General features: G+C 35.1%; 1 protein-coding gene across 1 annotated transcript in view; it reads right to left on the reverse strand.

Moving 5' to 3' along the window:
* LOC116629180 (transmembrane protease serine 11B-like) overlaps positions 1-13,611 on the reverse strand; it is a 31,016-nt gene extending 17,405 nt beyond the window's left edge. The window contains exons 1-2 of the mRNA XM_032399483.1: positions 13,531-13,611; positions 1,238-1,296 (exon numbers count right to left, since the gene is read on the reverse strand). Coding sequence (XP_032255374.1) covers positions 1,238-1,296; positions 13,531-13,611 — 140 coding nt within the window. The remainder of the gene's footprint in view (positions 1-1,237; positions 1,297-13,530) is intronic.
* Positions 13,612-16,628: the final 3,017 nt, after the last annotated feature.

The following is a 16,628-nucleotide window of genomic DNA, read 5'->3' on the forward strand; positions in this document are numbered from 1 at the left end:
GGTGAAATTTAGAGAACAAATATAATGAAATTTGTCTGACTAGTATTAATGACTACCATATTTCTATGGTTTCAATATAGGAGTCATCAAGGGAATCATAAACTTCCTTGACTTGGCTATTTTAAAAAAAATAATAGCCTACTCCTAGATTGGTCACCTAGAAGGTATACCCAGGAAACAGTTTTGTGGTAAACTGGGATAATCCTAACTTTGTGTTCAACCAGTTCCATTATACTGGCTTCTTCTTCCTCAGTTGACATCAGCTATAGGCAGAAGTTTCTGACAAATGGTTTTTCACAAGGTATCAATTTTGATATAACTAATATTGCCATCATTCTGATGTAAATAAAATTATATTTCATTGTGATTTACATTTAAATTTCCCTAATTACCAGTAAGAATAATTATCATTCCGATTCTGGGTTTCCTCTTCTGAGAATTCTGTTCATATATCTAGCTTATTTTTTTCTATTAGGTTATTTATCTTTTTTTTCTTATGGATATATGTGAGTTTTCTATATATACTGGATATTGCAATTCCATCCTAACAAGAAGTATAAAGCTTAACAGACTATGAAATCAGCAACTCTTTTTTTGGATCCATAACAGAGGGGAGAACACAGAGCAAACAACTGCCCCAAATACTGGAGAGATAGACAAGAGAATACAGTTAATACAGTGAGTCAAGACTCACTGTATTCTTAAGTCTTAACTGAGTCAAGACTCAAGAACAGAAACCATCAGAGCAGAACCAGTGTCAGGAAAGGAAAACCTCAAGTGTTATTGATAAACTGCTGGAGATTTGGTACGGATAACTCTGAGAGTTAAAAACTCCAGAGGGACCCAGTCATAGGGGGAAGCCCAAAGTATTGTGAGATTTACCTCCAGAAATTCAACCAGATTCCCACAGTAAATATTGAAGGAAAAGTCCATTTGGGTTTCTGGCAGGGAGACAGAAAAGGGAACATTTTGAAATATTCCAGAGCACTCTCTTCTCTTAACAAGGCCTGCCCTTGGAGACAACTAGTTAATCAAAGCCTGACATACTGGGGTATTAACAGAACCTAACTGACCTGGGAAAGGGAAATACCCAACCTCAGGTCATTCTTCCATCCTGAGAACAGGGGGTAAAAAAACTGAGAAACACTTGTGAAGTTCATAGTCTAGAGGCATAGACTCACTAAAAGAGTAGACTTAATCATCAGACTATAGAACACTCCTTCTCCCTACACCTTACCACCATGTCACTAAAGGCCTGTTTATAGTAGTTCTGTTTACCTGGTACATCATGCCCAGCTATAAGGGACAATTTGCAAGACATACCAAAGGGCAAAAAACAAAAGAAAAAAAAAACCCCTCAATTTGGAGAGACAGAGCAAGCATCAGAACCAGACATGGCAGGGATGTTGGAATTATTACACCAGGAATTTAAAACAACTATGATTGATATGCTGACAGCTTTAATGGATAAAGTAGACAGCATGCAAGAATAGATGGGAAATGTAAGTAGAGAGATGGAAATCCTACAAAAGAACTAAAATGCTAGAGATTTAAAAAAAAAAAAAACAAACAAAAAACCTCAATAACACTGTAACAGAAATGAAGAGTGTCTTTGAAGGGACATAACAACACTTAATGTGGCTGTACCTAACTATAGTGTCAAACCACATGAGGCAAAAAGCGGTACAACTGCAAGGAGAGACAGATGAGTCTGTCACCATAGTTGGAGACATACATAGAGACACATCTGTATCAGAATTGGACAGATCCAGCAGGTGGAAGATCAGTAAGAACATGGTTGAATTTAACACCATCAATCATCTGAATATAATTGATATCTATAGACTCCTTCATCCAACAATAGAATACAAATTCTTCTCAAGATCACATGGAATATTCATCAAGAGAGACCACATTCTGGACCACAAAATACACTTTGACAAATTTAAAAGAATAGAAATCATACATTGTCAGCTCTCGTGCCACAGTGAAATTAAATTAGAAATAGCAATCACAGAAAGATAACTGGAAATCCCAACTTATGTGGAGGTTAAATAACATGCTTCTAAATAACATCAGTCATTTGAGAGAACTCTCAAGAGAAATTTTAAGATATTTTGAACTAAATGAAAACAAAAATACAACTTATCAAAATTTGGGGGATGCAGTGAATAGAAGGAAATTTATAGCATTGAACGCATATACAGCTGACCCTTTAACAACAAGGGGCTTAGGGGTGTTGACTCCCCTGTGGAGTCGAAAATGTGCATATAACTTGAACCCCCAAAACTTAGCTACTAATAGCCTAATGTTGACTGGAAGCCTTACTGAGAACATAAACCGTTAATACGTATTTGGTATGTTATATATATTACATACCATGTTCCTACAATAAAGTAAGCTAGAGAAAAAAATATTGTTATTAAGAAAATTTTAAGGAAGAGAATATACATTTACACTACTGTAAAAAATCTGTAAGTGGACCTGTGCAATTCAAACCTGTGGTTGTTCAAGGATCAACTGTATTTGATTTTTCTGTCCTATTGTAAATGGTATTATTCTTTAAATTTCATGTTATACATGATGCTGGCATATAGAAATAAAATTGATTTTTGTATATTGACCTTCTTTCCAGAAAACTTATTTGATTTATTTTTTTTAATTTGAACACTCTTTTGAATATTTATCATATACCTACATCATCAAGTCATCTGCAAATAAGAATAGAATTACTACCTCTTTTCCATTGCTTATATTTTTTATTTTGTTTTGGTTGATTGGTTGACTGATTCATTGTTTCAGCCTTGTGTCCTAGAACGCTAGTACATTGCTGAAAAAAAAACGACGATAGCAGGCATCCTTCCTTTGTTCTCAATTTCAGGGAGAGGTTTTCAGTGTTTCACTATTCAATAGGATGTTTGCTGTCACTTTATCAGATTAAGGAAGTTATCTTCTGTTTTTAGTTTGATGTATTTTATAATAAAGGAACTTTGAATTTGATCAAATGCTTTTTTTGGCATAATTGAGATAAATCATACCTCTTTTCTACCTTTATTTTGATCAATGTTGTAAGTCACATTGATTGATATTTAAATATTGAACCAACTCTGTATTTCTGGAATAATCGCAACTTGATTGTAATTTATTATACATTTTATGTATCACTGGGTTTCATATGCTGGTTTGTTTAGGATTTTTGCCTCCGTGCTTTGGAGACAGGATGGCACAATTTTCCTGTCTTTTAATATCATTGTTAAGTTTTGTAATCAAAGTTATGTTGGCCTTATAAAACAAGGTGGGAAGTAACTATCTTATTGCAAATAAATTTTAAAATTTATATGAGGTAAAGAAATTCCTAGAAAAGAATAGAACCTTAAGTTGCCAAAACTGACATAATCACCACTATAAGAATTACTACCTGCCTTTTCAAGTATACTACATTTTGGATTTTGCATAAACTTGAAATAAACTTTCCATCTTACCAACTCACTGAGATTCAGGAATCTTGAAATAGCTAATAGTAGAAATATCATTTGTAACAAATACAAATGTTATATAATATTTACTGTCAACTTATAGTTTTAAAACAAAACTTAAAGATTTGAAAGTATTTATATTAAATATCAATCCTCTCATATGCATCTCTTCTTCCTTTTGATTTGCTTCTAGTATCAGAAATAGAAACTGTGGACTGGTGTCCAGCTTTCCATGGATGAACAGCATTGCTGCTGAAACAGGATAAACCTTTTTCCCATTTTGAACAAGGCCTAAAATTTCAGTACTCATGCCATTTTTCTCTTCTCAGCCCCATAATCACAAAAGTCCTGTCAGTTCTTAAAGGAAGAGCAAGGATGTCATGTTATATTTATTGTCTTGTTGAATCATTCTTTAAATGACTGAGTTATAGAATGTACATTTGTTCCAAGGACACTCCCAGAGACATCATGTCCTAGCTTCAATTCAACCATGAAGTCTCAATGTCAGCCTGGATAAGAATTATTCAAATGCTTTGCAGCAACTGGAATTACCCACCCATGATGGTACTTCCTCCTCCTGGGTATTTTTTGGGTATTTTCCCCAAAAGCTTTATCTTGTTATTTGCATCTATATCCATTTATTTTCAAAGTCCTTCAAAACCATCTTAAGACTTTCTACTGAATCTTCTACAAAAACTCTGGCCCATAGTAATTTTATTATTTTTTGTGATAAAATTTCACATACTGAGGTAGTAACAACTAATTATTAATTACTATTCTATTATTAATTACTATTCTATTTGTGCCATATCTACTTTCCCAAGTAGATTATAAAGTCCTGAAGTATAGGGTTTATGTCTTATACTAATTTTTCATACATTCCAGATTTTTTTTTTTTTTTTTTTGAGAAAGCAAGTGAGAGAGAGCATGGGCAGAGGGGCAGATGGAAGGGGAGAGAGAGAATCTTAAGCAGGCTCCACACGGAACATGGAGCCTGATGGGAAGCTCGATCTCATAACCCGGAGATCATGACCTGAGCTGAAGTGTCTGACACTGAACTGACTGAGCCACGCAGGCATCCCAATTCCAGATGCTGAATAAACACTTACAGGTTGTCTGATTCTTACAACATGGAACAGAAAGCAAGAACTTCTCCTTTCTTTCTATTGCTTGTTCATTCCTACATAGTATTTGGTTCTTCTTAATACCACTTTCTTTTGCAATTGCAGTAATATTTTGGGTTAGCTTAGCTGGTGAACTAACAGAGATCTTTTTTAATTACAGCAAAATTAGAAGCTCAGTTTTACCAATAAAGCCCATATGATCAAGCTGTAGGGAATTGTTTCATATTTATCAAACTCATGAGACATACATCTCTGGCCAAGATGTCATTTAGCTAACAGAATGGGAGCTACCCTATTCCTTGTGTATAAAATCCGTAACTAGGAAACTAGCTACATATTCTCAAGAAAACTGTGTAACCTAGTCAATAGGCCTCTTACTCAATAAGCAATGTATATGTATCAAAATTAAATATTCTAATACTTGACTGCCTACTTCCTGTAAGTCCTCTAGAGTAAAACACCATTTCTTGTGCATTGGTAATTCTTGCTGCTGAAAATACAATTTAATTATATAATCTGTTCCTATGGAGGAAAATTGAGGGAAAATTGACATGCCTTGCCAGCCCTTGTAATATAGTGAACTGAAGCCCAACATTACTAAAAAGATAAGAGACCAAACTGCTGTTCAATGAGTTTTAGTCTTCTTGTAAGACGAATTACTAAGAGAACTTACAAGTGAAACTGTGGCAGTGTTATAACTAGCGTCCATGGAATTTTGATATATCATAAAATGAGAGAAATATAAGAACAGAGATAATACAGTTTATTTTTTTACCCGAGAAAAATTGATATTTAAAATCATTTATCCCTGAGTCTGACATCAATTTTAGGTTAAAAAAAAAAAATCCAGAATAAATTATTGAAATTTTGCCTTGGGCAAATCTAAAAATTGGAAACAATCATTGCTTGAAGCCTATGTGTTGTCAGATTAACTCTATATCCCCCTTAGATTAGAAGATTAGGGCAATGTGATAGAGTTATGCAGAAGTACTGCTATTCTCATCATCATCTTAATAATTATTATTATCATCATTCATATAATAAAAATAATAGCTGCCACTTACCAAATGTATACCAGCAGCCTTATATCATCACTTCCAATGTTTTTATATACACCATTTCATATTAAAATTTTCAACAATTCTAGAAGTACTGTCATTCTCATTTACAAGTGAAGAAATTGAACTTGACAGAGTTTAGGTGTGCCTGGGTGGCTCAGTTGGTTAAGCGTCTGCCTTCGGCTCAGGTCATGATCTCAGGGTCCTGGGATCGAGCCCTGCATCAGGCTCTGCACTCAGTGAGGAGTCTGCTTTACCCTCTCTCTCTGCCCCTCCCTCCCACTCATGTGCTCTCTCTCTATCGCAAGTAAATAAATAAATCTTTAAAAAATAGTCTTGAACTTCACAGAGTTTAAATTACTTGTCAAAGATTACATAGATAGTGAGAGTAAAATCAAGACTAATTTTTTTAAATAAATTGGCCTGGAATTTCCAGTAATGATGGACTAAGCAATTTAGACCAACACTTCTGATAATTATAGTAAGAAAGATGAATGAAACATAGAGTTAAAATTATTTTGAAGAGATCATAGACCTAACAAGACAATGAAGAATTCCAGGGCCAAGATCTAGGTGAACATAAACCCAAAGAAGTTAGCCTCTTATTTGGAGCTACTGTTTTTGAAAAACGGATGCTGGGAATCTTAAAAGCTGAAGAGGGCATCTGACAGTATCAGGGAAACAAGGTCAAAAATGGAAGCCAGGATCTGCTCTGGGTAAGAGTGGTTGGTACCTTCACCATGATTGGAGTTGGACTTTTGAAAGGCAACATCCTAAGTGTAAATATATGCTTTATGCCTAAAATTTGATATCTTTATGGAAAAAAAAAGATATTCCTACTTTAGGGAGATCATAAATCTTAATGTAAAGGGTAAAATAATAATCCTCCAGAAGGTAATTTAGGAAAAGATCTTTATGATCTTGAAGAAAGCAGTCTTTACACAAGTACACAAAAAGTATTAACCATAAAAGAAAAAAAAATGATAAATTAGACCACATTTAGAACTCCTATTTATCAAAAGAGCCATTAAGAATGTGAAAGGCAGCCATAGAATGGAAAATACCTTTGCAGTGCATTTTTCTGACAAAAAAACTTATATGCAGAATAGATAAAGCACTGCCATAAGTCATTTTTTTAAGAAGGCAGACATCCCAATAGAAAAAAAAAACTTAAATAGACACTTCAGAAAAAAATAAGATATATAAATGTCCATAATCATATGAAAAGATGTTCAACTTCATTAGTCATCAAGGAAATGGAAATTAAAACCAGTATATATTGATCATTTTGGCTTAAGTTAAAAAAAAAAGTAATAGGGTTGGTGGGGACAAGGAGCTATTAAGTAACTGCTGATGGAAGTGTAAATTGGTGTAGCCACTTTGGGAAACGGCTTGGCAGTTTCTACTAAAGCAGAATTTGTGCATGCCTTTTAACCCAGCAATTTCATTCCTATTCTAAACCCACCACAAACGGCATATGCATGTGCACCAAAACCATGTACAAGAACATTCCCAGCAACAGCATTCACCATAGCTCCAAAGTGTAAACAACCCAAATGTCCATCAACAACAGAATGGCTACATACTTGTGGTATTTTCATACAATAAAATATTCTACAGTACTTTAAGTAAAAGAACTTCAGAAACATGCAGAAACATAGATGACTCTCACAAGTGAAAGAATCAGACACAAAATAATATGTACTATCCATTTCTGTAATATTCAAACACTTAGATCTAAATTATAAAGTTAGAAGGTCCAGGATAGTGTTTGCCTTTTGGAGGAAAAGGCACATTGCTTAGGGGAAAATTTTTTGGAGGGGGTGGGTGCGATGTAGCTTCTGCATGCTGGCTGTGCACTCTTTCTTGATTAGGTGGTGATTACATGAGTGTTGGCTTCGTGACAATTCATTGATCTATACATTTGTCTTCAGTATTCTTTTCTATGTGTGTTATACTCCACAGCAAATTTCTGGAAAAAGAATAATATGTAAGTTATTAAAAAAAGTAATTATTTTTGTATGAAAGCAAAATAAAAGAGCCTGTCAACAATATGTACTGAAAATTTACTATACTGCACAGCACCTTATAAGGTACTGTGGAGGTAGATATAAAAGATAGAGAAAAGAATTTATCTGCCACCTAAAAAGATTACATGTGATAAAAGAAATCAAATATGTTTTTAACACATGTAAATATTATAATAACTAAATGACTTTTTCCAAGAAAACTGACATGTCCAAGAGATAACATATTCCAATGCACTTTTCAAATGGAGTTTTCATAAAAAGAAAATGAGTATTCATTATTTCCTTATTAACAAAACATAAAATTTAAACACGCTGTTGATGGTCAAACCTCTATTCTCAATCTTTATAGCTGTAAAAATATTTATGTGATAAATTTGATTTTGTTCATACAATTAAACATTTTAAATTTCTCCTTAGTAGTAAGTACTTCCCAAGTATTGTAGAAAGAACTACTCAGATTATAGATACTATACATTTTATTATAGTTTGCAATATATTTTCAGCTTTCTGAAAATGTGAATATTTCACACTACTTCACAAGTTTTGTTTTGTTTTTTTGAAGAGTGCTTTCACAAATGGCAATTGAGTTCTCTTCTTATATAAGTTTTTTCCAACATAGATATCCTAATTGTACTCCCAGAATTATTTCACTTGAAGAGGCAAATTTTCATTCCTGGTTTAAACTCTGATTTCCATCTGGAGTCCTACCTACATATTTCTTTTTGGAAAAAAGTCCGTTTTTAAATGGCACATTGAGTACAATTTATTTAGTCCTGTCCTCATATTTATTTTTAAATATAAGATTACTCTTTGTAGGCACTGTAGCTAATTTAAACAATAAAAATAAGACAAAACTAATAAATTCATATGGTATATGTAACTAATAACAATTACAAAAGAAATTATTCTTCCCCACATGATTCGGATAAGGATTCAACTCAGTTTTTCTGGATATTTTCCTCATTCGGTTCTTATATTCTTGGAGAGCCTCCCACCTTCTTTCTCCTTAACCCAATTCTCACAGACCTTTCACCATAAATTGCCTTGGAAGCCATCATGTTTAATCACCTCTTGCCCTTTATCCCTGTTCGCTTCACTCATCTCAGGAACCTCTAAACTCCCAGCTCAGGCTTGTCCCATTCTCTAATATGAGTCCTTCTCATTCCTTTCTCCAACTCTCTAAAAAGCCTGCTTAGTTGTTCTTTGGAAGTCACAGTATGATTTCTGCAAAATCTTCATGAATCTCTTCTCCAAACATCATCTTCTTGCTCTAACTGGAACCTGACTTTCCTCCAACATAAAGATTTCTTCGCCACCATTTAAAGTGGTGGCTATTCTTTCTCTCCAACCCCTTTTACCACTGTCCATATAAGTGAAGAGGATATTTCCTTGCTCATCGTTGCCAATTCCAAATCATTATCCCTCTTTGCTCCCTGAAATCAAATTGTATGTTACTATAACTCCATGTGGGATGTACTGTGGATTCATATGGAAGGTGTAGTAGGCTGAATGATGGCTACCAACAGATATCAGGTCCTAATCCCTGGAACCCGGAAATGTTATCTTTGCAGTTGTAAGTTAAGGATCTTGACATGCAGAGATCATCCTTGATGATTGAAGTGGGCTCTAAATCCAGCTGCAAGTGTCCTTATAAGAGAGAGATAGAGGGAAATTGGACATGCAGAAGAGGAGAAAGGCATGTGAAGATGGAGACAGAGATTGGAGTAATGTGACCACAAGCCAACGTGTGTGGCAACCACAAGAAACTGGAAAAGGAAGGGAGTCGATACCGCCCTAGAGCCTCTGAAGGAAGGTTAATGTGGCTTTTAGCATTAAGAGTAAGGGACAATGGCCTGAGATAAAGCTAAGAGATAGTTAGGGACTAGATCCTGTTAGACCTGGTAGGCCATGTTAGGATTTCTTCATCCTAAAGCCAAGGTACAGTAATTGGATATTTTAAGCAGGTGAATGATCTAATCAATTTTGTGTTTTAGGGAGATCACCCTGCCTAGAGAAGGGCTGTTGTGTGGAGGGCAGCAAGAGAGGATATAGAGAGCTCAGTTACAAAGTAATTGTAGAAGTCCAGGTAGATTACTTGGTCATGAGGGCACCCTCATGAATGAGATTAATGCCTTTTTATAAAAGAGACCCTGAAGACCTCCCTTGCCCCTTCTACCATGTAATTCCATAATGAGAAGATGGCAGTCTATGAACCAGGAAGCAAGTTCCCACCAAGTACCAAATCTGCTGGCACCTTGATCTTGGGCTTTCCTGGCCTCCAGAGCTGTGAAAAATAAATATCTGTTGTTTATAGGCTACCCAGTCTATGGTATTCTGTTATGGCAGCCCAAAGGGACTACAATGATTGGCTAATGAGCAGAGAAGGAGTTGGTTTCAAAGCCCTAGATTCTTTGCTTCCATTTAGGACATGTTAGAGAGGCCAGTGTATGTCTAAGGAGATATGTCAGCTTCAGAGCTCTCTGTGACATTGATTGAAAACCTTGTTGCAACTTGTCCTCTTCCCAGTACTGCTTACCTCACTGTCTTAGAGGTGTTATTTCAGTGAGCCCTATCCAATAAACACATATACATAAGTCTCTGTCATAAAGTCTATTTTCTGGGGACTTATGAGAGAGAATCTCTAGCTTTTAAAAGAATTTAATTAATTTATACTTATTATGATTACTCATATATCTAAGTTTGTTTCTGCCATTTTTATGGTTTTGCTATGCTTAATTTGCTTTTATTATTTCTTTTTTTATAATGGATTGAGCATATTTCTTTATTTTTCATAATTTCTTAGGTGGCTTAGAAATTACATCCTATTTCAATTTATGTAATAATTACCTGTAAGTTTCTAGTAAAAATTTAAGCATATTTCTCTATCATTCTCTAGATTGAATAGTATCTATAAAAGAATTTTAGCACCCTTTGTTAACTATAATAATCTGAGATTTTAATTTCAGAATTCTTTTTTGTTTGCATGTTATACAAGAAAATTATTGGAAGTTAACCAGGTTTTCCTTTTAATAATCTCTCTTTCTTTGATCCTAGGTAGTTTTTGTAGTGTTCATTAACAACAACAAAAAAAACCTATATATTTTTCTTACCACCTGAATGCCAACTTTGGAGCTCTACTCATACCACAAGTAAATTTTAGAAGCTAAATGTAAATAAAAAGTAAAATGATAAAAATAATAGAAAAGAATGTAGAAAACTTTATACATTTTTTAATGTAAAAGACTTGCTAAGCAAGACACAAATCCTAAAAGTGATAAAGGAAAATAACTTAGTTTGACAACCTAAAAAAGGAAGCTGCAATAATCATTTACAAAGTTAAAAGAGAAATGACAAACTGGGAAAAAAAAAAACTCCTACTGCATATGTAAAGGAAAAAGGATGATTTGGGTGCCTGGGTGGTGTAGTTGGTTAAGTGTGGGGCTCTTGGTTTCAGCTCAGGTGGTGATCTCAGGCTCATGAGATTAAGCCCTGCATCAGGATCCATGTTCAGTGCAGAGTCAGCTTGAGATTCTCTCTCCCTCTCCCTTGGCCCCTCCTGCCTGTGCTCTCTCTTTCTTTCTCAGGGAAAAGGAAGAAAGAAAAGAAAGAAAGAAAGGAAGAAAGAAAGAAAGAAAGAAAGAAAGAAAGAAAGAAAGAAAGAGAGAGAGAGAGAGAGAAAGAAAGAAAGAAAGAAAAGAAAAGAAAAAAGAAAAAGGATTACTTCCATAATATATAAAGGGATTCAACACATCAGTATGAAAAAGGCAAATAACCCAGTTGAAAAAAAACCAGTAAGCACTATAAACAGAAAACTCACAGAAGTACATTGAACAGTAAAACTTTGGGAAATTATTTTGCCTTAATTGAGTTGAAAAAGCTTAGGACATTATTTTTATTCATCAGATGGGGGGATTGAAAATGTTGAGAATGCAAGGAAAGTAGTATTATCATGCATTTTTAGGTTGTTAAAATCTATACAGGATTATTTTATGACATTTATAGCTATCAATCCTATTTAAATGTTTTCAAATATGCATAAAAATGTATTACAAGTATTATGGCAGAGACTAATAGCTACCCAGTAAAATCCTTTTCTCTTTCTAGCTGCGTACTTTCCAGCCACTGTTGTACTTAAGTGTGAATGTGTGACTGATTTACTCTCCAGTGGTATGTGAGCAGACCTGATGTGTACTGCACTTCTAGTGCAGGGCTTTTAAGAAAAGCAAGTGTGGGGCACCTGGGTGGCTCAGTCATTAAGCGTCTGCCTTCGGCTCAGGTCATGATCCCAGGGTCTTGGGATGGAGCCCCGCATCGAGCCCCTCATCAGGCTCCCTGCTGGGCGGGGAGCCTGCTTCTCCCTCTCCCTCTCCCACTCCCCCTGCTTGAGTTCCTGCTCTTGCTATCTCTCTCTCTGTCAAATAAATAAATAAATATCTTTAAAAAAAGAAAAGAAAAGCAAATGTGCCTCCTCCCTGATCACTTTCTTCTTCTGCAGGCTGAATACAAAATGACAAGTGTCCCTAATGGATGGTAGAGCTCCATGATGGAAGCATCCTGGGTCCCTGAAACACTTTTTGGAGAAAACCACTTGATGATCTGGAATACCTGCCTTGGACAATCATGTGAGCAAGACATAAAATTCTATTATGCTTGAGCCATTATGCATTTTTGTTTTGAATGTTATAACAGTTTTGTGTTATCTAGCAAATACAATATGTTCCCTGCAGCATTCTATTAGTTAGAGGAAACCAGAAAGAACTGAAGTATCTATCAATATAGGGGTGGTTAAATAAATTATAGTAAATCTACCTAATGTTTTCAGCAAATATAAGAATGAAATTGCTAAAAGTTGAAATTTTCATGTTGGATATCTAACAATTTCCTTATGGATTATTAACAAATTATTTTTAAAGTGTCATTTTTAATAAGAATGAAAAGCAGATGAAACAATTCTCAAGAAAACACCCAATGAAACTCTATTTTTAAGAGTTATTTTAGGGCGCCTGGGTGGCTCAGTTGGTTAAGCGACTGCCTTCGGCTCAGGTCATGATCCTGGAGTCCCGGGATCGAGTCCCACATCGGGCTCCCTGCTCAGCAGGGGGTCTGCTTCTCCCTCTGACCCTCGTCCCTCTCGTGCTCTCTGTCTCTCATTCTCTCTCTCAAATAAATAAATAAAATCTTAAAAAAAAAAAAAAAGAGTTATTTTAATTCTTACTTACCACCTTTTTTTTGGCACTTACAAAGCAAACATCACATACGTGATCTTCATTGAAGATCAATTGAAGATTAAAAAAGTAGCCACACGATCTTCATCTACTTAAAAACAAAACAAAACAAAACAAAACAAAAACCATACCTTTGTTCAGGAAAGAGATAATAACAAAAAAGGCTTAAAGATACTGTACCATTTGTCTTATTTTTTAAATTATAGCAGTTGCTGGTTCATTTCTACACCTAAGTTACATAAGACAACTACAGAGGCCTTTTTGTCAGGTTTATGATCCAGGAATGCCTTTCTCAAAGACCTGAGAGCCTTATCTCTGAGATGTAAATAGAAGAGATGACACTGCCATCTCCCAATTTCTGTGGGAGGGTAGAAGCCTAACTTCAGTGACACCTTGCTCCTATTTGCAAAACATCTTGTCACAAAGATAGGAAAAGTTTCACTTTTCTCTGGATAAAACCAATTAGCTAACACAGATTTACCCTAATTACCAGGTAAAGTTAAAATGAACCATGTCTGACAAACAGAACTTTCCAACTTCAAACAAAATCCAAGAGAATTCTAGAATCTGCTTCTTAATGTCAAGAATTAACATCAGTAGTAAATAGTGAAGATTACCCTTCTCTCCATTTTCTGCCAATACTGTCTTCCCAATTTACAGGCAGCAGTTTTACTCTCCTCCACACTCTCTTCAGACATGTTTCATCATATATAGATGCCGCTGAAAATGTGAGATTTCAGCGAATAATATATTTCCTATTTAAAATCCTGGAAACTTTTATTTCATTATTCCTATGTTTAGTATGGTTTAGAAACCTAAGAAATAGAAATTAAATTAGAAAAATAATTAAATACCTAAAATATTAAGAGAAGAGGGATCTGCATTTATGGGTGTTACGTGGTCTTTTAGCATCTACTATAAAATAGCTTCTGTGTTTCTCCTCAGTCTGCTTCCTTTTTCAGGAAGAAACCTGAATATCAGTAGTGTCAATTCATTTACACCACCACAAGTGCTAGCACTAATAGAAATATTCTAGTGCTGATAAAGGCATCATTGCTGTGTGTGTTTTCTGCTACAAGTTGTTTCTTTGAAAATGTTTTGTGAATTTCTTGAATGTCACAAAGTTAAATTATTAAGTTATATATGCTTACATAAAAATACATTAAGATAATAGTTCTGTTATTAATATGGTGCTTTATTGTATTCGAATATATGATTGGCCCTACAAAGTTTCTAAGTGGCCAGTAAGTATATAGGAGGACAATGCAGCAAAATGCCGATGTAGAATTTATGCACCAAAGGAGGTGCATAAATACACAACAACTGATGTGTACTTGCATAGTAGACTATATAAGATTGAGGAAAAAATGGGAAGCTACAAACATTTTGGTGCTATACTAACTTCTTTTGTGTGTGAGCTATTTTCTTCCCCACCTCTGGAGGCTGGGTTGCCAACAGGATTGATTTTATTGCCTTGAAGACACTTTACAGGGTTTGTGGCTACTGGGGTTCTACCCTGTATCTTGTCCCCATTCTCTCTTGAATCATGTAGCTACCTGATAGGATGACAATTTATATCAGGAAAAAAAAATAAGTAATGTGTTCAACCAGGTAATGCATGCCTGTTTTAAGAGCAAAATATAAGAATTGATATTAGAACTTCTTTTAAAAAGTATTAGTGAGTCATTCTTTAAAAAAATCAAGTTGAAAGATAACTAATGACAGATCTTCCAAAACCCCTCCAGTATACTACATTGATTTCTGCCAAATCTGCCTGCAAGCCCATGTTCATCAAAGAGTGATCCACCAGCAAATGATTGTTTAAAATGCACATTCCTAGGCACCCTAGCCCAACTGTATGTGGGTTTGGGGATGGGGTCCAAGACAAATTGTTGACAAATATTCCTGGTAAGTTTATAGACACCAAAGTGTGAAAAACATTGTTCTAAGAGTATTCAAATGAGTTATAACAACAACAACAACAAAAACCCAGGAGCTAAAGAAGTTACTGTATTTCCTTCAAAATTGTAAAGGGTTTTAACCCTGAAAGGATGAGCCCAGTGGTTTTTGACCGGTACTGCAAGTAGTAAAAGAAATTATTAGTATACCCTTGGGTACCCAGCTGCCAGATGTTTTACGAATCCAAATAAGGTCTGTAGTTTAACTAATAATATTGGACTAATGTTATTTCCTGTTCTTGGTAGTTGTCCTATGGTTATACAAAATATTTGCCTTAGACATGGTGGGGCTGGTAATGCAAGAGAATACTTTTTACTATTTTTGCAACTTTCTATAAGTCAAAAATTAATTTGAAATAAAATGTTTTTTTTTTTAAGCGACTAAAGCCTTTGCATAATCCTCAGTAAATCTTATTGCAGAAATAATAAAATAAGCCCAGTATTTTGAAGAACTGTGGCTGTATTGTCAATCTTAAAAATGAAATGGCCGGTTATGTTACCAGCAAAAAGAGTTTATTAGGAGTAGTAGAGAAATTGCAATTCAGGATAAGCAAACTATGGCACACGTTAGGCAAGTCTGAAGAAGTAAAGGGAAGGCTTTTCTAGGTTCGTCTCTTCCTACCATACCTAGTTCATAGTATAATGAAGCTATGGTGATAGCGCTCTATCTATCATGATTGTCAAGGCACCTCAGCTGATCCTTCTAAATTCTTTTTAGGCAGTTGAGGGGGGGAAGTAAAGAGCTCTTCTTGAATCTGCTGGGTTTTGGTTGCTTTTTAATTCAAAATAATCTTCATGCCAAGGTGGCCCATCTTGCGACCACCTGCCCTTGGCCCTTATGAATCCAAATATATATTGATTATTATAAATCACAATAACACACCTGGATTTAGAATACATCATTAAAATTAATTTCACATGTTTCTTTTTATTTTTTTTTAAATGTGTCTACTAGAAAATTAAAATACATGTGTGGCTTACAGTATATTTCTCTTAGATAGCACTGATCTAGAGATGACAGTCACTTTTCTTATTTTGGCTTAATTTTTTTTAATTGAACCTTATAGAATGTAATGAGAACTTTGAAATTTATTCTAAGTTTGGTGGAAAGCCATTATGAGGTTTTAAAACAGAAAATGAGGTGATCAAACTTATATTTCAAAAGGCTCCAAATGGCAGCTGTGTGAAGCAAGAAACTAGATGTCAGGGCTGAGTAGGAGCAAGAGACAGAAAGTTAAAAGGCTGTTGTGGTTGTCCAGGCGAGAAAAATGGCTATTGGGACTGCTCAGAGGTAGTAAGAAATTGTTGAAGTCTGGTATATTTGAAAGTAGAGTTGGTAGGATCCACTGATGGATGGAATGGGGTGGGAAGTTTGGGGTCTGAGCAATTGGGTGCATGGTGATGTCCCTGAGATGGTAACACTCAGAAAAAATGTGGAATGGAAGTTGGAAATCAAGACCTCATTTTTAGATGTGCTCCATTAGAGAGGGCTTTTAGGTCTATGGGGAGCTGTTGAATAGGCAATTGCTTATATGAGACTGGAGTTCACTGAAAAGGTTGTAGCTGGAAATATAAATTTTGGCAGTTGAGAAAACTAGAGACCGATTATTGTCACTAAAAGCCCAGACAAGCTGATTATTCCAATTGCTGTCTAAAGAGAGTAAGCTGCAGATACAGGTTTCCAGCTACCAAACGAGTAGGTCACAGGGATGAAAGGTACAACATAGGAAACATAGTCAATGGTATTGTGATAGTGT

This window comes from Phoca vitulina, unplaced genomic scaffold (genome assembly GCF_004348235.1).
Source record: "Phoca vitulina isolate PV1807 unplaced genomic scaffold, GSC_HSeal_1.0 scaffold3, whole genome shotgun sequence".
NCBI lineage: Eukaryota > Metazoa > Chordata > Mammalia > Carnivora > Phocidae > Phoca > Phoca vitulina.